The sequence below is a fragment of the Grammomys surdaster genome, unplaced genomic scaffold (genome assembly GCF_004785775.1).
Source record: "Grammomys surdaster isolate TR1022 unplaced genomic scaffold, NIH_TR_1.0 183, whole genome shotgun sequence".
In the NCBI taxonomy this organism is placed as follows: Eukaryota; Metazoa; Chordata; class Mammalia; order Rodentia; family Muridae; genus Grammomys; species Grammomys surdaster.
Window position 1 is genome coordinate 792,842 of NW_021604628.1, and position 26,648 is coordinate 819,489.

The window sequence follows — 26,648 nt, forward strand, 5'->3', positions numbered from 1 at the left end:
GTAACTGTGATAGCCGGTGCCACACGTCCACGGTAACTGTGATAGCCGGTGCCACACGTCCACGGTAACTATGATAGCCGGTGCCACACGTCCACGGTAACCTTCCTAGAACTGGGAAGCTGGTACATGACTTGACCTTGTGGAAGCAAGAGAGAAGTGCTCGGAGAACTGGAGCAGAACACAGAGTGAGAGCGAGTACAGTCTGGAGAGCCATCTCAAGCAGAACACAAGCCTCCAGCTTGTAACCCACGATTCGACTTTGTTGTTTTGCTGCTTTCAAACACCCCTAAGAACTTAATTTTTATTCTCTTAGTAAGACAGCTATAACAATAAACAGGGAGCCCTCTCGGACCCATTGAGATGACACACCCAAGCTCAGGCCCTGGGAGTACAGGCAGGGATGGTGACTTGGGAGACGCTCCCCAACTGTCAGAAGAGGATTGGAGATTTCCTGATGAACCTAGGGCAGAACCAAGCTCAACTGAAAAACTGACTGAGAAAACCCCAAGGCCTGGCATACTCAGCCGGGCGGTGGTGGCGCACGCCTTTAATCCCAGCACTTGGGAGGCAGAGGCAGGCGGATTTCTGAGTTCGAGGCCAGCCAGCCTGGTCTACAGAGTGAGTTCCAGGATAGCCAGGACTACACAGAGAAACCCTGTCTCAAAAAACCAAAAAAAAAAAAAAAAAAAAAAAAAGAGAGAGAGAGAGAGAGAAAGAAAGAAAGAAAGAAAGAAAGAAAAGGCCGAGCTCTGGATGAGCTGACAGTAGTGTGTCCCCCATCTTACCCACGGTAAAGCAAATGACCTTTCAGGGTTGTACTAGCCAGAGAGTTTAGATTAGCTCTTTTTAAAATTACTTTATGTGTATGAGCCTGGGGTGGGGTTACGGGCAGAAGAGGACATCAGATCTGCTCCGTCTAGAGTTGCGGATGGTTGTAAGTCACCGTGTGACTGTTGGGAGAAAAAGCCTGGTCTTGTGGAAGAGCCAGTGCTCTTAGACTGAGCTGTCTCCCAGCCCTCCATGGTTAACCCTTCTGTTGTTGTCTTCTGTTTGGTTTTTGAGACAGGGTTTTTCTGTGTAGCCCTGGCTGTCCTGGAACTCACTATGTAGACCAGGCTGGCCTTGAACTCGCAGAGTTCTACCTGCCTGTGCCTCCCCTGTACTGGGACTAAAGGTGTATGCCACTACCTGGCTTTTTTTCCCCTCCATTTTGCTTACTGTTAACTCTTAAGTGTTCTCTTAACACAACGTCTTGCTTTTTTCTATGTGGCGGCTTCCTGTGGCAGCTGAGGAGGGGGTTGGGGGGGATAGCAGATGAACAGTTTAGGATCCACAGGTGTCTGGTTTCATAAGTCAGGACTTGTGTTTGCTGCTTGTTGGTAAGACTACAAAGAACCTTCCCTGTTAGCATAGTGACTGCTTGTGTCTTACATTGCCTTTGTCTTTCAGGTGACTATTGGACGGGGATTTGGTGTCACATACCAGCTGGTATCAAAGGTATGCCCTCTGATGATTTCTCGAAACCACTGCGTTCTGAAGCAGAATCCTGAGGGACAGTGGACGATTATGGACAATAAGGTACAAAGAGCTCACACAAACCTGACGGCTTCTGCTGCTCACACAATCCTGACGGCTTCTGCTGCTCACACAACCTGATGGCTTCTGCTGAGTGATGTGGATTTTTAAAAATTGTATATATTACGTTAACTTATGCATGCTTTGAGGGAGGGGTGTTATGTGAGTGTGTGTGCGTGTGCCAGCCCAGGCTAGTGTCACCAGATCCTCTAGAACCAGAGGTGAAGTCCTGGGCCACTCTGTGCATTCTGGGAACTGAGCTGGAGGCATGTGATGCTCTTAACCACTGGGCCATCTCTCCAGACCTATTATATATTTTAAATTTTGCTTTTCTAGTTTTTCAAGACATGTTTTTTCTGTGTAGCCCTGGCTTTCCTAGAACTAGCTCTGTAGACCAGGCTGCCCTTGAACTCACAGAGAGCCACTGCCTCTGCCTCTCGGGTGCTGGGACTAAAGGCGTGCACCTTTTCTCAGAAATATTTTACTTTGAATAAAAGATTTTTCTGCTTTAAAAATCTTTTGTAGATTATTATTATTTCTATGTGTCTTGTATGCACATTATACAGGTGCTTGAGGCTAGAAGACAGGTTTGGGTTCTCCAGAGCTGGAGTTATAGGCAGTTGTGAAATGCCCCATGTAGATGTTGGAACTTTCTAGAGGGTCCAGGGTTCTCTGGAAAGGGAGTAAGCACTCTGAACTGTTGGGCCATCTCTTCAGTTCCCTTTAAATAAAACTCAAATGTCTGGTAGGACATTTACAAAGCCCTGGATCGAGGAAGTGCCTAAAGTGGACACACACAAGCACCCAGGGGGGTAATGGAAACGGACCTTGGAATGAGGGGGGAGGGGGCGTGTGCAGCAGTGAAATTTTCCCGGCAAGTTGGGAAGAGCTAAGGTGGGAGGAGTAAGGGGAGGAAAAGGAGAAGCTAGGGAGGCAGAGATGGAGGAGCGATGGGGAACTGTGCATGTACCGAGAGCAGTCCTGGGTAACAACTTATATCTAAGTTAGTTAATTGGTTAACACCTCTAATTGTGTGGACATCTTGTTAATTTAGCTTTATCAGACATATATCCATTAGCCTTTGGATAATCTTTAAGCATTAGAGTCTCATTTCTGCCTGGTACTGTATAGATGGCGGGATGGTCTGGGTTCAGCCCAACCTTGTGGAGACAGTGTGGGAGAGCCATCTCCCATGCTGGCGTCTTGTGGGTGCCAGGGCCAGTGTTTCTGGCTGGCCATTTCTAGCTGTGGTGCATGCGTAGCCTCTGGCCATTTTTAGCTGTGGCACGCACATGCGCAGCCTCTGGCTGGGGAACTTGGTGGCAGAGCTAAGCAGAGCCGCCGCCATTTAGATGGTCAGCCCGCGCGGCCCCTTTTTATTAAATATTAACAGCAACAAGGGTGTTCTTGTTAGCCACAGATTCATCTGCTGCTTGGTGATCTTTGCCTTTGTGTGGTAGAATCTGGCATCTCAAGTCCCGTGAGTGTGTTTTCTGTGGGTGAGTCTCACTGCTTGGAGAGTTCCATCTTCAGGTCTGCTAGCATCAACAGCAACCCGTGGCCCTGACTTCTGTTTGCTCTTGTAGTGTTTGCCTGTGTGAGATAAAGGCTATTTTCTGTGTGTGGGTGTTTGTCTGCATGTGTGTCTGTGTACTACATGCATGCAGTGCCTGTGGAGGAGAGAAGGGAAACAGAGCCCCGGAACTGCAGTTACAGATGGCTGGGAGCCACCTTATGGGTGCTGGGAATTGGACCTGGGTCCTCTGCCAGAGCAGCAGTGCTGTAACTGCCGAGTCACCTCTCCAGCTCTGGCGTACTTCTGAGGGATTCAGAGGATAGGCCGAGGACATGGCTCAGTAGGAAAGCGCTTGCCACACAAGCATGAAGACCCAAGTTTGGCTCCCCAGGACCCGTGTTAAGGCCATCAGCTACCGCATGTCTATAATCCCAAAGCAAGTGGGAGGCAGAGACGAATCCCCAGAGCAGCAGCTCTGAGACCCTGTCCCATACCGGGGGGGCGGGGCTTACAAATATTTGATGTAGTATAACATTAAGGATTCCTGTTCTTCAAAAGACACCATTAAGAAAAAGATGAGCCCAAGATGGAAGTGATTGCTGTATATTCACATAACTGATGCTATCTGCTCACGTGTGTACAGAATTCCAAATCTGTACCTTTTGTGGACATCACAAAGAGTGTACCGAATTCTCACTATCCATGAGAAGTTGTTTAAACTCAGTGCGCAGGGAAACTCAAATCCAAACCACACATTCTAACATGGCTAAAGTAAAAGCCGGTGATGCTGGGTACCAGCTAGGGTGAGGGACACACTCTCCTTCAGAGGGATGGCCAGTAGGCACAAGTATTGTGACAGTCCGTGACTCATCCAGTTGTGTGTGTGTCAGTTTCTGTCTCTAGGACACATTTGTGATGCCCACCCATGTAGAATGTATAAATATTTCTACAGTGTATTTCTACTGTGCTGAACATGGATCAGTCGTAGAATCATGATATTGAGTGAAAAGACTTTGCAGCAGGTTGCCACACGTGCTAATATTTGCCTGTAATCCCAGAACTGGGCGGTGGGGCAGGAGACTCTGACTTTCACGCTAACCTGGATTATATAGCCAGATGCTGTCTCAAGAAACAAAGTAGGGGCTAGGGAGATTGTGAGGCAGGCACGCGGACCTGACTCCATGTCGAAATCTGTGTGTGTCCAAATCCAGAGCTGGGGAGGTGGGTCGACTCTGGTTAAGAATGTCCATTGCTCTTGCAGAGGGCCCAATTCTCAGCATGTACATGCTGGCTGACTACTGTCCACAGCTCTGGGTTTAGGGGTCTGATGCTGTCTTCTGACCTCCATGGGTGTCAGGTATATACATGGTAAATAGACATACAAAACACGCAAAGCAAAGAGCACCTGAGGAAAACACCCAGTGCTGGCCTCGTACACATGTGTGCACACACCTGACAGAATAGAGAGTAAGATTTGTATGATGTTCACAACTAGGTGAAGCCATTATGCCAGGATACTAGTCCCCTTGTGCGGGGAGGAGACAAGGGTTCCTTGGATGCTGTGATGTGCTTTTTAAAGCCATGTTGTAGAGAGTGCTAAGGTGTTCACTTTGTGATGCTTCACCTCGCTTTACATTTATGATTTGTCCATTTACATTGTATACTGTGCTTTGTTAAAGACATTTAGAATATTGACTGATACTTTTAACAGATTGCTAACCTAAAAAATACCGTATAAATATCAGTCTTCATCTCAGTTCAGCAGTGAGTTTAATCTCTGGACTCTCCCCCAAAGTTAAAAGCCCTCCCAGTAGTATCCCGTTAACTCCGAAGTCTATTTTAGGACTTGCCATCTCCATTTAGCTGACCCACCTCCACATGGCTCCCTTGGCTGTGCTGTAGGACTCCAGACTTAACTGTGTCCTTGTGCTGTTTTCCCCACAGATAGCTGCTAAAAGCTGTTTTTATATCGGTTTTGTCCTTGGTGTCTTTACCTGCTGTTTTACTTGGGATTTCCATTGCTGTGAACAGACACTGTGACCACAGCAACTCTTATAAAGGAAAACACTTAGTTGGGGCTGGCTTACAGGTTCCGAGGATTATTAGTCCATTGTAATCGTGGTGGGGAGCATGGCAGCAGACAGGCAGGCAGCAGGCAGGCAGGCATGCAGGCAGGCATGGTGCAGGAGGAGCCAAGAGTCTACATCTTGATCTGCAGGTAGCAGGGAGAGACTGTCACACTGAGTGTAGCTTGAGTGTAGGAAACCTCAAAGCCCCCCTCCTCAGTGACACACTTCCTCCAACAAGGCCACACCTCCTAATAGTACCACTCCCCATGGCCAAGCAAACACGTAATGAGTCTATGGGGGCCATGCCACCTAGTAGGCTGTTGAGCACAGAGGTGAAGTGATGTATCGGTTGTGCCAGGTACTGTTGTAGGTATGCTACACATGCTAAATCACACGGGGATTGCCAGAAAGATTATCATCTGATAGACACAGGAACCAACATAAAAACAAACAGGAAGTCTGCCCAGTGTCATTCAACTCTTAGATGATAGACACATTGTAAACGCAGGCAGTCTAATGCAGGACTCTAGCTAGTGTCAAGCCGAGCTGTAGTGAGCTCTTACTCCTGAGCTCAACCCCTCCCGCTCTCAACCCCTCCCGCTCTCAACAGTGTCACTTACTATAACGAGGTTTGGGAGCACAGACTTAGGTATTGGAGTGCTGTGCTGTGCATTTCAGTGTGGGGCAGATCCCAGACTTCCTCGTTTTACAGACGAAGCGGAGGTAGACAAGAGAAGTTGCTGAAAGTATGCAGCTAGTACAGCCAGTGTTGAATTTGGTCTGTGGGCTCGAGAGAGAGCCGCAGCTCTGCTTGCTACACTGCACCTCGTGTACACAGCTACTGCTGTTCCTTGGGTCAGTCTCACCTACACTCAGACTCCCAGTATGGAGTATTGGTACTGTCCTCTTAGTGTTTGTACACTGAGCATGTTTGCTTGTTCAGTGTGTCGAGGGCCCATGTGTAGAGCGTGGGTGACTCCTGCCTAAACCTGGCTGTGGTCCGCTGTGGTGGTGCTTCCCTCCCTAGGAGCATTTTCTCCAGTCTTGACTCATTGCCGGAGTTTAGGTCAATAGGAGGGATTGAGTTCGAGTGTTTGTTGTTGAGTGCTTGCTGTGTTTTAGTAAGGAGACTTTGGCCTGTTACACAGGCGTTCTCTGTGGAGGGATGAGTGTGTCATATAGGTAGGACGCTGGAACACTGTGCGCACCGTGCTCTTTCCAGAGATCGTGCTTTATGAACCTTTCATTTCTGTTTGTTCTCAAGGGTTCCTTCTGAAAAGGCAGAAGGTTTTGCAGCAGCAAGAGAGAAATTCCATTAAGAGGAGGAAACTCATGAGCTTATTTTGTTTTTCTTTCTTTTTCCCCAGAGTCTGAATGGTGTTTGGCTGAACAGAGAACGTCTGGCACCGCTCCAGGGTTATTGCATCCGTAAGGGAGACCATATCCAGCTCGGAGTGCCGCTGGAAGACAAGGAGACCGCAGAGTATGAGTACGAAGTTATTGAAGAAGACGTGGAGAGTCTGGCTTCCTGCCTTGCGCCCAAGAATGACCAGACGACGGAAAAGCATAAAGGCTTGAGAACTAAGAGGAAATTCAGTTTGGATGGGCTAGAGAGTCTTCCAGCTGAGGGCCCCTCAAATCTCAGATGCCCACTGGCTAAAATCTCCAGTAAACCCATTGAGCCAGAGAAGTTACACGGCAAAGGTGAAGCGGCAAGTCGGCCCTTGCGATGTTTGTGTCCTACGTTGACCTCCCTTGAGGCCAGTGAGGGGACCACTGGGCCTCATGCTCGCTCTACTCTTCCAAAGGTCCTCGAACTCTGTCCTAAGAAGCAGAAGGCCTGCAGCCCATCAGCGTCTCAGAGCAGCTTAGAACTGTTTAAGGTGACCATGTCCAGGATGCTGAAGCTGAAAACACAGATGCAGGAAAAGCAGATCGCTGTCCTGAACGTCAAGAGGCAGACTCGGAAGGGGAGCTCCAAGAAGATAGTGAGGCTGGAGAAGGAGCTGCGAGATTTACAGTCTCAGCTGTACGCAGAGCAGGCTCAGCAGCAGGCAAGGGTGGAGCAGCTGGAGAGGACTTTCCAGGAAGAGGAGCATTTCCTCCAGGTACCACAGAGGCAGCAGGCGTGTGGGGGCGCCCTGGGGGTGGGGGGGCAGGCACTTTGTGAGCTCCTGGCTAGAGTTGTCTCTGAGGCAGGAACTGTGTTAAGCACAGGAGACAGAGTGGGAGTGGGAAACTGAGGTGGGGTTTGAGAAGGATGGGGTTTCAGCACACTGGTGTGGTCAGGATCCAGGCAGGGTGCCAGGATGAGCAAGGTGACTGCAGCAGCCGCCTGGAGGCGCTGGTCTCTTCTGGGAAACGGGTTGCAGATCTGAGGTAAAGTCAGAGAGAGGCTGGATAAAGGTTAGGATGCTAGCAAACCATGTCCTCCGGGCTTCTTTGCTCTTTGCTGTCAGAGCAGGTGCAGGTCAGCTAGGTACCCTGTCTTTGTGTACATGACAATGCATGGGCTGTGCAGTTAAGTCTAGCTCACCTGGGGTGGGTGGCGGCAGCAGAGACTGGTTTTTGTTCCTGTCTTGATCAGTCAGAATGCCCTGGAAGCACACACCTGGCTGAATGATAAGCCACTGTCCTCTACTAGAAATAGGCGTGACTGAGTGGTATGGAGGGTGGACCAAATGTGTTCCCCACTCCAGATCATTTGCTTTGCTGACAAGCTCTTGCATAAAGCTTCAGGCTGGAGCTGATCCTGTTCCTGCTTAAAATGTCAGTTCCCCTGTGGCAGGGACCATGCTGTTCCCACCCCAGCTGTTCAGGTAATGGCGAATGTCAAGAATTCCCTATTGTTGACTTAAAACCAAAAAGGACCAGTCACAGCTGAAGTACAGAGGTGTTTTTTTTTTATCTTGCTTGGGTCTCTCTGGGCAAGGAACAGCCTGTAGTGGTGTTGGCTTGTTTCTGAAGAGTTTATGCTTTTCTTTCTAACCTCTGGTGTCTCCTTGAGCTGGTAAGGTTAGCAAAAGCCGTGGATTACACAAATGCCTCAGGGCATGCGTGGTCGGTAAGTAGCTTCTGCTCCCCTTGTCCAGCCCAGACGGCTGTAAGTTAACAGGGTGGGACTCTCCTGTTTAGGGTATCACCCCAACACTGAGCAGAATTCTCTTTAAAGGGTAGTGTGTTCAGAGATGAGAGTGTACCTGTGGCTGCACTGTCCTAAAGAGACAGGTGCTCAGTCTTTTCTGGAGCAGAGGGTTACAGGCAGAAGGGACTAGTTGAGAAGCATGCCCGATGCTGTGCGTTAACGCATCTCCCTCTGCCCTCACGGCAGCCTGGCCTGACATTGTATTTGGAATTCTGCTTGTTATTAAAATGCTCATTTTCAATCATTAAGTAATTGATCTGTAGAAACAAGATATGGTCCTTACTAACACATTGGAAGAAGAGTTGGCACATTAAATTATGACGAGTTGAGTTCCCCACCCTGTAGGGAATCCCTAAGGCAGCAAGAACACAGACTGCATGGAGGAAGCTGGCCACAGATGAGTCCAGTCCGTGTGGCTACTGGGAAAGGCAGCGGAGACTCAGGCCAGGGCAGAGGGTGGTCAGAGCGGAGGGACGGGACAGGGAAGCATTGTGGGGGCCAGCCTTGGGGGGGTATTGAGTTTAGATGTTTGTAGCTCAGTTCTCAGACTCCATCCATTTGAGTATTATGGTAATAAAAGATGTAGGAGTGTCGCTCTGTGGTGTTTCAGAGCCGCTCACTGGGTGGCCTGAAGCCCAGTCTTGAAGCCGAGCGTGGTAGTTGAGCAAATAACTCTGCTCACGTCCCTTGAAATAAACTGGAGTCTCGTGCTTGCCCCCTGCCCTGTGTTCCTTGTTGTGACTGCTCCTAGGGTCTGTCCCCCTGCCCTGCAGAAACCTTCCATTTCCTTTTGGCTTTTCAGGGTTTGGAGAAAGAGCGAGGAGAGTGCGACCTGAAGCAGCAGCTGGTGCAGGCGCTACAGGAGGTAACGTAGTCTCTCCCACTTCCAGAGGCTGGGGGAGTTGTGGGTGGAGAACAGCCAAGCACCACAGGGCCACTAGCTGCCTGCCTCTGAGCCCACTCCTCTGTTATCTCTAGTCTGCAAACAGAACAGGTGCCAGATGCTCACACCATCAGGCTGGAGATTTGGAGCCTCACAGATACACAGCAGATCTCAGTGTGGAAACTTACGTCTTCATCAAGCAGAAGGCGCTCTGGTGATGACAGAACAGCCTGTAGATGCTCTCTGAGATAGGAGCTCTACTTACAGTCTAGCGAGGGCGGCAGCAGCAGGGAGCGGTTAGCTAGACCTGGGCCTTAAGGGCCATGAGCGCTTTTGTACGTCACCATCCCTACACTGTGACATCCAGAAACCATTCAGGAGTGTTCTTGTCTAAAAAGTACCCATTAAAGTAGTGCAGCTATGGCTTGAAGTCCTCCAGCAGCCTGCCAGTGATTTAGTTCACTGATCCCTAGGGCTTCTGTACTTGACTACCTTTTATGTGCTCCTTATACCTTTAAAACTTGCTTCCACTGGGTACGGCAGCAGACACCTTTAACCTCAGTACTTGGGAGGCAGGGCAGCAGGTACATCTCCTGAGTTCAAGGCCAGTCTGGTCTGCATAGTGAGACCCTGTCTCAAAAAAAAAAAAAAAAAACAATAAAAACTTGCTTCCTCTTTGAGCTTTGCTTGTGATCAGTGACTGGATGGAAGTTCAGTGCAAGATTAATGAGGTGGTTAAAGCCTCGGGGCACAGGGACCAGCTTGCCTGCGGTTGCTTCAGGGGTCTCTGCTGATTTCAGACCAGCATTCACATGAGGCTGGAGACTTGGTTGCCAGCACTCAGACAGCTTACAGCCCCTTCTAACTCCAGCTTCAGGAGACTGGACACAGCTTTCTGTCTCCCAGGGCACGTGAACACATGTGGTTTATATTCATATACACGCAGTAAATAAAGAGACCATGGGTGCTCATGTACCACAGTATGTGTGACTTTGGGAGCTTTTGGGAGTGGGTTCCCTCCTCTGTGTGGATTCCAGAAGTCAGACTGAGGTCTGCAGGCTGTGCCTTTACCCAGGAGCCAGCACTGGCCTCCTGAGTGGTTTTAAACCAATCTTAGATGTTTTGAAACTGGCCAGAGAGAGTCAGGCTTCGCCCTGCCGTGAGGAAGGCCTGGGGTTTTCTGCTCCCTTGTGGCTCCAGCTCCGGCACGCTCGTGCCTGCTCTAACTCGTGTGGCGAGGCTTGGTCATGCATCAGTCTGAATGGGGTCAGGTCATCCTTCTTTGCCTTCCTGCTTGACCTGGTGTGGATGATCCCTCTGAAGATGGTCTCTTTCAGACTGGCAGGAGAGCTGTAGAGCCCACAGTCACAGTGGGCATGCCAGTTTGTAGACAACTCGGGCCGGGTCAGTCCCCAAGGACTAACAGATCTGTTGTCCTCTCTCCCGTCCTGAGCCATCATCCTGAATGAAAGAAGGCAGTTTTTGAAATTGTCATCACTGGTCCCTAAAGCCACTGACAAAAGCCACTGAGCGGAGGGAGGAAGCAGAGGCGTGTGGCTAACGAGAGGGTGGGTATTGCTCAGCTCACCCTGACAGCGTCCCTGACGGCGTCCCTGCTGTCTCTATAGCATCGGGCTCTAATGGAAGAACTGAACCGCAGCAAGAAGGACTTCGAGAAAATCATTCAGGCCAAGAACAGAGAACTGGAGCGGACCAAGGTACGGGACGGCAGACAGAGGCGTTAGTGCGTGCGGCCTAGCATTCTCTAGAGTGCATGGTTGCTGTGGTGAATACAGACAGTTGTTCCTTACCTCAGGGAGATAATCTATAGTTCCTCACCCTATACATACTCACTGTGAGGCAGCATCCCTCTCCTTCCTTGCTGAGAAGCTAAATGCTGGGAAGAAGGCATGGACCCTGCATGCGAGCCTTTGCTGGGGGAGTCTCCATTAGAAGCTGTCTCCCCACCAGATCGGTAGAACTCCTAAATTATAAGTTGCAAACATCAGTGCCTCCCAGGGCTAGACCAGTAATAAAGTAAGGGAAGCGATCTGAGTGTAAGAACACTGTGAGGCCGGTGCTTCTGCCTCCTTCCCAGAAGGCAGCTCTTCTCTCCTCAGTCAGAAGCCACCCAGCAGCGCAAGGCCAGTCTTCTCAGATCCAGTTCTTTCACAGGACGCTGAAATCCAGATGTGTAAGTGAAACGTTTTTCTTTAAGCTTGTGTAACCATAAAATACATACTTAGAGGAACCATGTGATGTTTGAATATACGTGCAAGCTTAGGCCACAGGTCGCAGTTTCTAGCTAACATGGAATGAGTGTCCTGAGTCAGACCGTATCTCACCCTACTCGGGGTCAGAGCTGGAGCCGAGGACAGAAAGGAAGGTACCTCCCTGACAGATTGATATCCCTGTCCTTTGTTAAGTCAGTACCTTTTGTTTTGGGGTACCTTGTGCTTGTTTTCTGAGACAGGATTTCACTGGATAACCCTGGCTGGCCGCTGATCCAGTAGGACTGCTGCTGTGTACCACACGTGGCTCACGTGGCTCCAACATTGCCTTTCTTTTCTCTCTCTCTTTCTTTCTTTCTTTCTTTCTTTCTTTCTTTCTTTCTTTCTTTCTTTCTTTCTTCCTTTCTTTCTCTTCTTCTCCTCCTCCTCCTCCTCTTCCTCCTCCTCCTCTTCCTCCTCCTCCTCCTCCTCCTCCTCCTCCTCCTGCTCCTCTTTCTTCTTCTCCTAGCAAGAATTACTTTGGGCTTACTTTCTTAAAAAAATAGAAATAGATATAGATGATACAGATAGGTGTGTGTGTGTATATATATATATGAGAACTTTGCTTGCATATGAACACATGTATGTAGTAACTAAAGAGGCCAGAAGATGATGTTGGATCCCCTAGAACTGGAACTGGAGTACAGACAGGTGTAAGCTTCCATGTGGCTACTAAGAATTGAACTTGGGTCCTCTGGAAGAGCAGCCAGTGCTGCTAACCACTGAGCTGTCTCTCCAGCCCAGCTCCACCTCCACCTCTACTTTAAACTCTTAATCCTGGTTCCAACTTCTGAGTTGCTTTACCACATATATTAAAACCTAGGAACTTAATTTTTTTTTTTTTTTTTTTACGTTGGGCTGGAGAGATGGCTCAGTGGTTAAGAACACTTGTTGCTTTGCCAGAGGTTCAAGTCCCAGCATCCCACATGGTGGCTCACAGCCATCTGTAACTCTGGTTTCAGAAGACCTGGGAATCTAGCCTCTGCACCAGTGCATGTACGAGCACAGTCATACTTGTAGACAAAACACCCATATACATAAAACAAAAATCTAAAAAAAAAGAAAAAAGAGGCCGGGCAGTGGTGCTCACACCTTTAATCCCAGCACTTGGGAGGCAGAGGCAGGCGGATTTCTGAGTTTGAGGCCAGCCTGGTCTACAGAGTGAGTTCCAGGACAGCCAGGGCTACACAGAGAAACCCTGTCTCGAAAAACCAAAAAAAAAAAAAAAAAAAAAAAAATCTCAGAGAACATGACTTTAGTCTGGATCTTCTTCCCCTAAGTGACTTACTAGTTTGTTTTGATTAGAAAGGAAAAAGACAGACAGAGCTGACTGCTCAGATGTGATTTGAATGGCTTTTCCTCCCTCTCTTGGACTCCTGTTGCTTCCTGTTTGAGGGGTGATGACATAACTGATTTACAACTTCAAAGAGCATAGCTAGGGTCCTTCCTAATAGTAAGTCCATGGGTGCTCTGACCTTGGGGATAGACGGGAACAGAACAGGAGGGGCAAGCATTGGAGGGTTGGAGCCCAAAAGGACTTCTTTCCAGCCATGCCTGGGGGTCATAGGAGGGATAGGTAGTATTCTGTCCTCAAAGACAGCTGCTAGCTCTACAAGGGACTGCACACTCACTCAGGCCCCTGCCTCTAGGGTGCTCTTTGTCTCTTGTCCTGGGAAATTACAGTTTTGGGGAAAAGTTTGATACTCAGGTTGTGACTTGCTAGTGCCCCCAGCCCCCACCTTGGCTCTGTGTGGAAAGGGACAGAAATGACACATAGAGCAGATGCCGAGCCAGTCTGGTTTTAGTTCATCCAGGCCGCTGCAGCTAAAGCACTGTAAACTGGGTAGCTGATGAACCACAGAAATGCATCTTTCAAAGTTCTGCAGGCTAGCAGTCCTGGAAGGTACTGGCAGATGTGGATGGAGTCTGGCAAGGACACGATTTTGGTCCACAGATGATAATTTCTCACCGTGTCTTCACATGGGAAAAGAGCAGAACCAGCTCCTGCCGCCTTTGTTGTAGGCCACTCATCCTGTCCCGCCCATCCTCCTAGACACCTCTGGGCTTCACCCTAATGCTGTCACACTGCAGGTTAGCTTTCAACACACAGGGAGTGGGAGGACAGGGAGCCAGCTTCTGTGTTAGGAGGCAGCTCTTGGGAAAGGGTAACCCACAGGGAGAGTTACAGTCCTGCACAGGTGCCCCGGTCACGCCGCACTTGCTCCTGTCCTGTCCTGCGTTCTGGCGGTTTCCTGTGACAGGTGGTGGTGTGTCTTTGCAGGAAGAAAAGGACAAGGTCCAAGCGCAGAAGGAGGAGGTTCTGAGTCATATGAACGACGTGCTGGAGAACGAGCTGCAGTGCATCATCTGCTCGGAGTACTTCATCGAGTTAAGTATGAGCGGGGGTTCAGCCCAGCCCCAGCCGGTGCACAGACAGCCACGTCTGCCCTCACTGCTCGTCACGCAGGCCTCGCTGTACCGCTCCCCTCTTAGATATCTGCGTGCATAGTTCCACTAACTACAGTGAAAGCCTGTCAGAGCCGCAGCCTTAGGATTTTGAAGTATTGGAATGAAACTGCCCGCTACTGCTGCTGTTCCTTTCCTCCAGATGGGCATGGTGCTCCGTGTGGACCTGGAGTTTGGCTTTGAAGCAGGGTAGTGAATGCCATTGATTGTGTGGCCACTGTGGGTACCGGGCGCCAGAATGCGTATGTCATGGCTTTGAGGGTCCTTTTGAAAAGCAAACACCTCTCTCCTAGGCTACCGTTTGTTACTTTGCCATATTATTACTCCAGCTGTTTTAATTTTCATAAATTTTCCTACCTTTTGTAGCCAATTCATTTTATGCTAAGAGTGTCCCGCTTATGCAGTTGAATACCACGTGGTGTGGTTTGGTGTGTGGTACCTTTGGAAAGGAAGATGCATGTTCAGAGGGATTCCTGTTCCTAGGCAGTCCCTAGGGAGGCTGGGTGTGACAGCCTCCTGAGGGAAGACCAGCCACTTTGACTGGAGTCACTTTGCCTGTCCGTCATTGTGCTTTGAGAAAGTAAGAGTGTCCCTTTCACATTGCAGGCTGTCACCCTGAACTGTGCCCACAGCTTCTGCTCCTTCTGTATCAATGAATGGATGAAACGGAAAGTAGAGTGTCCCATTTGTCGAAAGGACATTGAGTCCAGAACCAACTCCCTGGTTCTGGACAACTGCATTAGTAAGATGGTGGATAACCTTAGCTCAGACGTGAAGGAAAGAAGAAGTGTCCTTATTAGGGAACGGAGAGGTGAGTGTCTGCGGGAGCTCCTCTCCCTGACAAAGGGCTGCCTTTTCTCTTAGCTACAGCAGGTAGTTTTACAGGGTGGAGTTGGACAATAGAGTTTAGTAAATGTTTTTTTAATTAAGTACAAGCAGGAGAAGTTGGAGTATATAGGGAGTTCAGATGGCCCACATAGGAAAGAACCGAATTAGAATTAATCTCTGTTGTTTGTTGTTTGAGCATCCACCATGTGTATCCCTGCGTGCTCCCTGGAGGGCAGTGAAAGCTGGGCCTGGAAAACAGTCAGATGGTTTGCCGTCTGCACACCAGGTGGTGCTGTTGCTGAAGGCAGCTGGCCAGTTAGAGATAGATGGGGTGTGTGTGTGTGCGCGCACACACTTGCACGCCTGCGTAGTCAGTTGTACTTGCCTAATATCTGCAAGGCCCTGGATTCAGTCCCTAGCACTACACACACACACACACACACACACACACACACACACACACACACACACATCTGTTGAGTCCTGGTGGGTTTGATAACACATCTCTCAATCAGGGGACTTGAGAAGATTGGGAAGGGATGGCAAGTGTCGCCGAACTGTCCCTCCCTCCGTAGTGAACGTCTGTTCATTTAGGTCAGTGGTTCTCAGCAGCCTCTGCTGCAGCCCTTTCATACCTACAGTCTCTCTCGTTGTGGTGACCTCCAACCATGCAGTTACTTAGCTACCATTCATAACCATCTGTACTTTGCTACTGTTTGAATCTCAATGTAAATACCCACTTCTGATGGTCTTTAGGGGTTGTGGCCCACAGGTTGAGGACCACCGATTTAAGTGATGATGCCACTCTTGGGCCTTGCTGTGTTAAGGACTGCAGAGAGCCATTCCTTCATGCTGCAGCTTAAGACTCTCAGCACAAAACAAGGAGGCTGCTGGGTAGGCAGTACTGGTTACTGCACGGAGAGCCATTGCACAAAGGGCAGGATGCCCATGGCTGTTATGTTGTCACTACCTTCTGGGAGTTGGAAATTAGCTCATCTGCTGTCTGTGATGCTGTCACATGGCCACAGTGTGTGTGGCCGGGCTGTGTTCCTGAGCTGAGAGGAGCTGGGCAGCCTCAAAGGCCAAATGCTATCATAGCAGTCTGTGAGTGTTCGTCCGTGCTCGCCTTCTCTCCTCGCCCTTTACTGGAAGCAGCTTGTCCAGGCAGGGACAGGAGCTGTTGTTGATTCATATGCAGCCACAGTCTGAAGCTCGGCAGGCAGGAGGCTCGTCACAGACCTGGCTGGTGTGGGTGCTGAGCGGGAAGTGTGCCTTTACCTTAGTCACTTCCTGTCCAGGAGTACGATCTGACCCTTGAAAGGAAGTGTGCCCTCGTTGCTTTCCTGATACCTGCTAGAATATTTTGTGCTCGGTTTAGTCTCCACAGGTTTTACCTCTGCCCTTGATTTTGGCAGAACCCCAGATTTCTCCATGTCCAGCTCGTATTTCCATAGGAGCATTGCACCAGCCCAGGGAGAGAGCACCTCAGCTGCTCTCGAGCTCACCTGAGGGGCTGTGCGGCTTCAGAGAAGGGGCCGTTTACGCCGCTCTGACCAGGTGGAGATGAGAGAGGATCCTGTGGAGGAAGCCATGTTTAGGCCAAGCCTTAGGACTTTTCTGGATGCTTGCTTTCCAAACCGAGGGCATGGCACATGTTTGCAGTACAGCCAAAACTGGGAGGGGCTGCCAGTGGATGAGACAGCTTCCTTTTGTTGTCCTGGGAGCCAGATTAGATGAGGATCAGGTTATGACTTTTGAGCTGAAGTGTGTTGTCTGGGTCAGGGTGGGAGGCCTGTGAGAGTTTGTCTGCCCAGCCTGTGTTCTTCTTATCCGGCACAGCTGTTGACTGGAAGAGCCCAAGTCCACCTCTGTCCTCTTCTGGAGAGTCATCTGCATAGACTAAGGATCCCAGTCCCTCCTCCCTTCTCTGCAGAAGCTAAGCAGGCTACCCCCAGGCCTCTCTGGCAAGAGGAGTGAGTGTTGAGGAAACAGCTCCCTGCTGCATCCGTGCTCGCACATGTGGCAGCCATCACAGCAAGGGCAGCTCTGAGCCTTTGTCTAGACAGAAGGTTCTGAGACCTGATTTAGGGAAAGACATGCCAGAGCCATCAGGGGCTTTGTTGGGCTGCAGCGAAGGGTAGAGAAAAGTTTAAATTAGAATGCCGACTCTCTTGGACTGTTCGGGTGCTATTTGAAAGCTCGTTTGTTCCTTAGTGAGGGAATTTTTAAAAAGAACTTAGGATCTGGAATTGAAGAGAGTTCAGTGGTCAAGAAGAGCACTTTCTGCTCTTCTAGAGGACCTGTGTTCAGTTCCCAGAACCCACACGCTGGCTTACAACTGCCTGTAACTGCAGTCCAAAGGGATCCCACACACCTTTTGGCTGCTTGAGGCACCAAGAATGCACATGGCCCGCATATATGTGTAGGTAAAACACCCATATGCATAAAACAATGCAAATAAACAAAGAACACTTGCTCTGGAAGCTTGACAAGTGTTTGGTTGATTCTCATGCAGATGTCCTATGCTCTCCAAGAGCGGTGCCTTCCTCAGCTTCCCTGACTGCTGGGTGTCTCTACTTTAGGTCCTAGTGGGAGCAGCACCTCCTGACGGGTTAGCTGGTGAGGAGAAGGAAGAGTAGAAAGCTGGGTGAAAGCAGAGTTAAAGAAGCATGCCTTGCATCTGTGTAAATAACACAGTCAAATGAGACGTCTGTACCAGAAGTCGTTGTGACTGTGTTGTGGTGAAGCAGGCACCTCTAGAGGAAAAGGTCTGAAATTGCTGGAGGAGAGATGGTTGGGGAGGGCCATTCTTCTGTCAGACTCTCCCTCCCCGATTTCTTCTCCTCCCCTTAAATTAACTGGTTAGTAAGTATATCCACACTGGTTTCCCCAGCAGTTTTCCCTCCTCTTCTCCTCCTGGTTTTCTGGTGGTTTTAGGGTAGGTTGAGAGTCTGACCCTAGGCCAGCCTGAAACTCCCAGCTGTCCTCCCTCTGGACCTCCCAAGGGTTGGGGTCTTAGGCTTGAGGCACTATGCTCAACTCCCTGAGTTTTGAAATTGAAAGAAGCCAGGGATGGAGACAGCTGGAGGGTAGGCATCTGGCCCAGCATGGGAGGGGACAGGAGACAGAATAGGAAAACAAAAGATCTGGAGGTAAATTGTTTTCTCAGTTCTGATTCCCACAGATTGCATTCCCTGGTCCCTTGCTATTGTAACACTAAATTGAATCTCCTGATGAGTGTATGTGGAGAGAAGGCATTTTGGGTCTGAGACGGCTGTTCCTGAGTTGAAGGCCTCTAGGAAGATCTACCTGGCCTGTGACTTCAGCCACCTCTGTGTGTAGCTAAGAGGAAGGTGGCAGAGAAACGGCAAGGGTCCTGGACTCTGAACAGGTCTATCTGCTCCTCTGGAAGTCTCTCTGGTGTTGTCCATCTCCTTTCTTAGAAACCGGCCTTGAAGGGATTGCTCGGTGGGTTAGTAGCAGTCGGGTGGTGTCTGGTAAAGAACACTGGAGAGCCTGTGAGATAGCAGACACTGCCCAGCCCTGTCCCGAGAGACTGTCATTTACTCGGAATCAGAATCAGCATGTAGGATTAGGACTGTGTGCCAAGGAAAATGGCTCCACGAGCTTGCACCCAAGGACTGTGTAGCACCACACTGGATTGATTGTTTACTGAGCTAGGGTCTGCTGTGTAGACCAAGCTAACCTCAAACTCAAAAGAGGTCCACCTGCCTCTGCCTCCCCTAGAGCCACCAGGCCTAGATGTAAGGTTTTGATTTTAAAAATGTATGCTTTGCAAAGTTCTTGCCGGGAAAGAGCAGGCGTGACTAGACACGTCCTCTGGTTTTTCATCATTGCTCCCCTGTCTTTGTTTCTTCTGTTCTTTTCCTCGTTGTTAAAATAAGAGTTTTCAGCCGGGCGGTGGTGGCGCACGGCTTTAATCCCAGCACTTGGGAGGCAGAGGCAGGTGGATTTCTGAGTTCGAGGCCAGCCTGGTCTACAGAGTGAGTTCCAGGACAGCCAGGGCTACACAGAGAAACCCTGTCTCGAAAAACCAAAAAAAAAAACAAACCAGAGTTTTCCTCTTGAATTTGCTCCTCTTTTCCTCCTCATTGATAAATACGATTTGAGACGACGGGAAGGCAGGGGATGGCAGAGTGCTCACAAGATGAGTGCTCACAAGATGAGTGCTCACAAGATGAGGACCCAAGCTCGACTCCCCGAGCCATTTAAGAAGCTTAAAATCCCAGTGTTGCGGTGGTGGGGACAGGTGAGTCCTTGAGGCTTGCTGGGAGCTTCCTCAGTGGACCCGGGTCATGGTGAGAGAAAGACTGTCGCAAAGAACCTGGTAGACAGCTGAGGGAGACACCTAAGGCTGACCGGCCTCCACCCTCACACACACATGGGCCTCCACCCTCACAGGCATAAGCCTCCACCCTCACACACACAGGCCTCTACCCTCACACACACACACGCCTCCACCTTCATACACACACACACACACACACACACACACACACACACACGGGCCTCCACCCTCACACGCACAGACATTTGTCTCCCTGCAGGCTTACACACCCATGGGAGTGCACGTGTCCACAGAGTTAAGACAGTAGCATCACAGGAACTGTTGGAGAAAGGACTGTCCTGTGGTGGTGAGCTCTGGGGCTATGTGGACTGTGGGACTAGTGACCCAAAAGTACTGACACCTCAGACTTCTGTGAGTCTGTAGTTCTTGGGATCGCAGAAGCTGCTGCCTTCTGCCTAGAGGTGCAAGAGCTGGTCCCTGATGTAGTGACCTCTCGTGAGAGGTCTTTGCCGTGTCATCAGAAGCTGCCGTCTGTTTGGAAGCATCCAGGAAAGCTTCCCCAGCTGAGAAGACCGGTCTTCCCAAGTGCCGTCCCATACACAATTGAGACTATCACCAGGTTCAGATAGAGGCTGCAGGATAACCTTGAACACAGGCCGAGTTCAATTTAAATAGACGTGGTGCATGCTCTAGTGCAGGACAGTGACTCCTGAGCCTGTGCTGTGTGAAGGTGGGGACTTGCTGCCTCAAGTGGGATCCTCTGGCTGCTGGAGGCTGCCTGGGCAACACCATCCTCCAGACTCCACCAGGACCAAGCGTCCTTTCTCCCTTTCCTCTAGTGGTGTGGACAGGCAAAGGTGGCAAAGATGGACGGGGGCGTGAGGGGATGAAACACAGGCTCCTCCTTCATGTGTCTGTCTTTCTCTTCAAAGCAAAGAGACTGTCATGAAGGTTATGCTCCAAGGACATGTGAGAGACTCTAGGGGGATGGCGGCTCGGTGTGTTCTAGAGGATTCCCTGAGGCTGCTCTGGACAGCATCTGGAAGCCATGCGCTGTGGAGACTGAGTTAGGAAGTCTGTCACTGGCCTGCCATCGTGCTGGCCCTGCCGACACCACCGTCTTAAATGCTGCTGGACTCCGGCTCTGACCGCCCGCCTCACTACGCATTGAATGAGTTCTGTGTTTCTTAATTTGTTGATTGTTTTTGGCACCTCACACACCCTGTTGACATGGTTGTGGACAGTTGAGTGTACCCTGTGGCCTGGTTTACCTTTCTATGAAAACAAGATGTCATTTCTTGGAAATAAAACATATAAAAGCCACAGTTGCTCGTGGCTTCAGTGTGTTTGCCTTCCTTTGCCTCCCGCTCCCTGACAGTCTCCCAGGTAAACACCGGCAGCTCACAGGCTGCTGTCAAGAGAGTGACTGTCCCTGATAGACTGCCAGCAGCCCTCAGCCCAAGAGCTCAAGTTCACAGCCATACCTGGTGGGCTCTCGGTATTCTGTTTTCATTATGGGGGGGTGTGGGGTGTCACTGCTTTCCTTGTTTGGGGAAGTCTTTTCTTTCGTCTCCCATTGGGAGGGTGTTTGCAGCTCTCTCTTCCTCAGTCTCATGCACAGCAGTGATTTAGTGAGAAAGTGACACATCCTCCTCTTTATTTAAAAGCTATTTTTTTGCCTGCTCACATTTTTTTTTTAGCTCCCTTGAGACCATTTCATGTAGCCCAGGCTGCCCCCAAACTGTGTAACTGAGGAAGACCTTGCCCTTTGTCTCCTCCTACCTCTGCCTCTCGAGTGCTGGGGTGACAACGGTGGCAGTTTGTGTGTGACCAGTGTTAATAACTGATAAGAACTGCAGGGTCTAAACCACCAGCCTGGGAGCACTTAGGGGGGGATCCAGGGCTTCAGCTGAATATGTAAAAGTGGAGGGCCCTGCTGGGCATAGGTGGAAGAAGAGAACCTTGACCTCATGAAGGCTGGATGCCCCAGGGGGTGGGAATTTTGAGGGTGGGGAGGTGGGAGTGGGGGGGTGTAGATAGAGGTTACATCCACAGAGAAGAAGGAGGAGGGGCGAGGGGATTGGGGGTTCCGAGGGGGTGGTGGGGGATGGGGTAAGGGGACAACATAGGAAATGTAAATAAATCATCCAATAAAAAAAAAAAAAAAAAAAAAAGAAGGGGGAGCGTGTTCTGTACTGGTGATGCAGGACTGTTACATCACACAGTGCCTTGATCCCCCCTGCTCAGAGCACACGCGTGGGAGCGTGGTAAAGGGTCAACCTAAGTTGTTTCCAGGTATCCACCTTGTGTTTCGATTTGTTTTGAGATAGTTTTCTCTACATAACACTGGCTGTCCTAGAACCAACTATGTAGCCCAGGCTGGCCTTGAGTTCACAGAGATCCACCTGCCTCTGCAGAGATTAAAGGTGTGTCCCACCCCCCGAATCCCCAGCCTCCACACTTTTTTGAGATAGGGCCTCATTAGCCTGGAGTTTGACAAGTAGGCCTGGCTGCCAGTGAGTCCCGGAGGTCTTCCTGCCTCTGCCTCCCAGGGCCAGGATTGTAGTTCTACACCACCCTGCCAGAATTGGATTGATTTCTGAGGAGCAGACTTAAGGCTTGCATGGCAAATATTTGGTGGACTGAGCTCTGGTCTCAACCCTTCTCTTTTTAGCTTTGTATTCCCTGTTAATGTTTAGGAACTACAGAAGAACAGCAGTGGTAGACACTTGCAAAGAGCTACATCATAGCATGTCTAGGAAAGTGGAAAACAAACTATTACTGCCATGTTATCCCCGTGTAACGCTTCCTGTTCCGTATACATGCGTGTGTCTCGCATGATTGCATGGGGATGTATGTTTACGTATTGTCTGTCTTTTAAAATGTGTGTGCCTGACATGCTCTCAGGAGCCTGTGGATCCTCTGGAACTGGACTTACACAAACAGTTGTGAGCGGTCATGTGGTTCCTGAGACCTGAACCCAGGTCCTCTGCAAGAGCAGCGGTGTTCCTAACCACTGAGCCATCTCTCCACCCGCTGTAGTTCACACGTGGTAATTCTCTTTTGAGTACCACCAGACCCAGCTTCTATCAGCTTTTGATGGAAATCCAGGTTGCCTCAAACCTCTTTTTTTTTTTTTTAAAGTATCTGTGGGTACGTCCGTGTGCCTGAGTGTGTGTATGTAGCCACGTATATGCAGGACCCCACAGAAGCCAGAAGAGAGCACCATTTGCCTTGGAATTGGGAGTTTATAGGTGGTTGTGAGTTGTCACAGGATTATAATGCCCTGGTCGTGAAGGAACAGAGAGAGTGCTCTGAACCACTAAGCTCTCTCTCCAGCCCCAGACCTCCCTTAAATCGGTCAACACCTTTGTACATGTATTCTCAGAGGCAAGATGCTTGCTTCTTGGCTTCATAACTGCAGGCTTGTCTACCTGTACCCCAGTTCCCAAATAACAACTTAGAGGCTTACTTACGAAACACCTAGGTCACACACTAGGCTGGTGCCCTAACTCTCAGCTTATTATTCTGTTTATTCTAACCTGAGTTCAGTTGCATGGCTGGTTTCTTCTCAGTTTCATATGTCCGGCTTCCTCAGATTCCAGATAGGGAATCCTCCTGGTCCATCCACATGGTCTCCCCTCTTCTCTCTACTTTCTTTCTCAGCTCCCCTAACCCCAGACTGGGATCGGATGTCCCGCCCTAATCTCTTCTCCTGACCAGCTACTGACTGATCATCACTATTAACCAATCAGAGGTGATAGAAGACAATTCTTCCATGACATTGAGACAGACCAGAGATGCATAAGCATGCCACATCTGCACTGCAAACAGATGTGTAAGCATAGAAAGCAACACCTGAATACACAGTGCACAAAACTATCCCCCCAACAGGCTCGAGCTGGAATTCCATCGAGTGACCTCTTGGAATCGGTCTCATAGGTCGACCATTCACTGTTACACTCTGTCTCTTCTGAACACCACATCCCTTGAGCATGCTACAGTTGGAGAAGAGAACCATTGTGAGCAGAGGAAGGCCAGAGTGTGTGTGTGCTGTCAGTATGAGGACAGCCAAGTCAGGGACCCATGGGAGTAGCAACATCTTCCCCTGGCGAGCTTGGGAAATGGCAGCTGAGAATCCACCAACCTCCCATGGAGACCAGTTGACCAAACTAGCTAACCACTGTGCTATACATAACGAACTGTTGAGTTTCTAGTTTCATAGTAGGTGAAATCTCCATCGGAAAGAGCTCAGCCAGCCTGATCCCAGCCGTGTGTGTGTGTGTGTGTGTGTGTGTGTGTGTGTGTGTGTGTTTGGTTGGTTGTATTTTGGATTGTTTTTTGAAATTGGGTCTCCGTTTGTAGCTCTGGCTGTCCTGGGACTCACTATGTGGACCAAACTAACTTCAAACTCACAGGCGATCCCCCTGGCACTACCTCCCGAGGGTATGATTAAAGGTGTGTGCCACTATGCCCAGCAGTATATTCTATTTTTAAAAGACACAAAAATAACCCAAACTTCCATGTGCTTCCCTCTGAACTTCAGGATATTTCTTGTCTGGAGAGATGGCAGATACCAAACGTCTTTCTCGCCTACAAAAAGACACGCTAGCTCTTCCACTCTGTAGCACGAGCATGGTGCAGCGGAGCTAGCTGCCATACAGTCTTCTTCTAGTTAACTCACACCAGGGGAGGCGCTGGGAAACCGGGTGAAGTAAACAGATGAATGCAGCCAGCTCTGTGAGGGGCTTTGCAGTGAGTGGCAGGTGCCCCCTAGCCACCTGGTTACAAGAGTCTGGAAAAGGCTCACCCTACCCTTCCCTCTCCTTGCCTCATCTTGACAGATTGTTGTGGCAGGAGACGCTTTCCTCCGTGGCCTGCAGAGCTAGAAGTCTATCATCTCTGTCTATTTTTCTGATTGGAAGCCCCTGCTATTAAAAAGAACCCTCAAATTCCTCATTAGTGGCAGTGTCTCTCTTTATAGTCTTCTCTGTGAGTGACCACCAATCACGTCACCGTCACTACGGGAGTGCTTAGACTGGGCAGCTGGTGCCAACTGCCCGTGTGTTTTTCATAGCCTTACTCTGCAAGGAGACTGTCCTTCCCTCATCTGAGGATCAGCCAAAGTACAGGGAGCCCCATCGGTGCTTAGGTGACGTCCATTCTAGCAGGCCTCTGATGAATGCCAAGATTAGCATCTAAGAAACTAAGAGGCTCTCTAACTTCCACTGTGGTCTTCATCTAGGAAGAACCTAAGAAGATGAGAAGACCCTGGGTCGGTCTCTCTCTCTCTCTCTCTCTCTCTCTCTCTCTCTCTCTCTCTCTCTCTCTCTCTCCTGTTAGTCTTGTTAGAGGAGATGTGGGGCCCAATCTGAGTGCGATGCTGCCGTTGACCACAGAGCAGGCCAAGGCCTTGTTCTGAACACTATTAAACTTCATTCAGAGGGAAAAAAAAAACTTATTTGTCTGAGTTTTCTTTTTATTTGTTTTGCAAATGGGAGTTGCGGCAGGCGTGGGTGGCTCCTCTGAAGAAGGTATGGCCTTGGGGATTAGAAATCACGAAGTGTCTTTTTCAGCCCATTAATTGTAGTGTAGCGACTGGCTGATAGATGCTCAGCAGACACTCAGATGCTGTAGTTTCACTGTTGACAGTACCAACAGGCCATCTTCTCCATGATGGGCTAACCTGAGCTCAAGGAGTCTCCACAAAGTTCAGCCTAGGATCCCTGCTGCTTAACTCACTGGGAGTGCTGAGAGTACCCAAAACTGGTCTTTTGGTGGTGGTTGTTGTTGTTATACAATGGCCTTCCAATAAATATAATTCAGTCATAGTTACTGAATTCTTATTTTAAATTGTACACAAATAACTTCTAAAGTTTATGTGTACCACCTGCTTGCGAGTGCCTAAGAAGGCCAGAAGAGGGTCAGATCCCCTGTAACTGGATATAGGCAGTTGTTAACTGCCGTGTGGGTGCTGGGAACTGAACCGAAATCTTCTGTAAGAACTGCAGTAAGCCATTCTCCCATAGTTACTAAATTCTTTCTCTTGTTTTTTCAGACCAGAGTTCCTTTGTAGACCCGGCTGGCCTCAAACTCACAAGAGATCCGCCTGCCTCTGCCTCCTGAGTGTTGGGATTAATTAAAGGCATGTGCCGCCACCACCCACACTAATTACCAAATTCCTAAAAACCTGTGGGTGCACAAACCTCTATATCTATTACGGTAATGGTAAGCTGATAAGACATTCTAGCACAGGATTCATAGGTCAAAGGCAAGTCTCAGAGGCTCGATCATTCCACAGGCTTCCTACAGAACTAACTTACAATGTAGAATATTTCTTCACACTTCTCACAATCCAGGCAGATGAGGCCTGCAGGCCACACTGCATCCACCCCATACTCACAGACAGTGTCTCACACTTGGCTGGACCAAGAGGTGTAGGTATCACCACCTTAGAGCTTGCTGACCTTTTCCCAGCTGTATTGCTGGGATGAGTTTGGGCCCTCCACAGGAAGACTAGGCCCAGAAACTATCCAGCATGTTTTTGTTCTTTCTGGAAACCCTAAACACTTTTTATATTTGTCTCATCCTCTGTAGAGCAAAGACTACCCTCATCCTACAACACTGAGAAGCCAGGTACTTCCCCAGCACACCTCACAGTTAGAACTGTTTACCTGATAACCATCTTTTATTTAGTTACCCTCAAGCTGTGCAGTGGAAACTTGTGAAGCACAGAAGCCAGGGCCAGCTGTTGTGTGACAGTTCCAGGGGTGGGGGGAGTGCAGAGGGGGGAAGAAATGTGAACAAATGCCTACTTACTCAAGAGATCAAAGAGTCAATGATTGTATCAGGACTAATTACAGGAATGTAGGTAAAGTGTTACTTACAGGAACAGAAATGTCTCAAAGCTCACCCTAGCATGACAACAGGTCACAAAAGCTAGAATCCTGGAGCAAACTTTACAACTTAAGAGGTAGATCAACAGGTTAGAGAGTGTACTTTCCAGGTATCTCAGTGGGTCTGAGCCTCTTGAGCAGTTGGGCTTGTCCAGGACTAATGTAATGGTTGGAGAAAAGGGCAGATGGAGCTATTGAATCTGCTAAGTTTCAGAGACTTCCTGAGACCTTTGAGTTAACTTCCTGTGGTTAAGGAGCTTTCCTGAGGATGAACTGTTTCAGCCTCTCCTTATAACATCCTGATTCTTAACAAGTTTCCTTCCAACTGGCCAGTATTATATAGGAGGAATTTGGTACACACCACCAGCAGGCTCAGGGTTAGGTGAGGATAGGGGCTGATTGTCTAGTTACTAGAGACGTCAGTAGCTGTGATACTCACGGTATTGTCCACAGTCAAGGATGTTTGCCATTCAAAGTTTGATACAGGTGCCCTGGTGCCAGAGGTGGTGACTTCAGATCTAGTCTGTTTGGTTTGGAGAACTCTTCCTGCCTGCATAGCTGACAAGCCCTTTCTTTTTTCTTTTTCTTTCATTTTCTCTTCCTTCCCCTCCTCCCCTCTTCCTCTTCTTCTTCCTCTTCTTCTTCCCCCTCCTCTATCTTCTCCTTCTTCTCCTTCTTCTCCTTCTCCCTC

The 26,648-nt window shown here is 49.4% G+C and overlaps 1 protein-coding gene across 3 annotated transcripts in view; it reads left to right on the forward strand.

Annotated features, from left to right (window-relative positions):
- Rnf8 (ring finger protein 8) overlaps window positions 1-20,396 on the forward strand; it is a 24,381-nt gene extending 3,985 nt beyond the window's left edge. The window contains exons 2-8 of one of the 3 annotated variants that reach the window (XM_028767950.1): window positions 1,450-1,578; window positions 6,528-7,268; window positions 9,108-9,170; window positions 10,817-10,906; window positions 13,740-13,847; window positions 14,531-14,735; window positions 19,994-20,396. In XM_028767950.1, coding sequence (XP_028623783.1) covers window positions 1,450-1,578; window positions 6,528-7,268; window positions 9,108-9,170; window positions 10,817-10,906; window positions 13,740-13,847; window positions 14,531-14,735; window positions 19,994-20,010 — 1,353 coding nt within the window. In that variant the 3' untranslated portion in view covers window positions 20,011-20,396. Of the gene's footprint in view, window positions 1-1,449; window positions 1,579-6,527; window positions 7,269-9,107; window positions 9,171-10,816; window positions 10,907-13,336; window positions 13,720-13,739; window positions 13,848-14,530; window positions 14,736-19,993 lie in introns of those variants that run through there. The other 2 variants (XR_003711454.1, XM_028767951.1) reach the window with 2 other exon arrangements.
- Window positions 20,397-26,648: the final 6,252 nt, after the last annotated feature.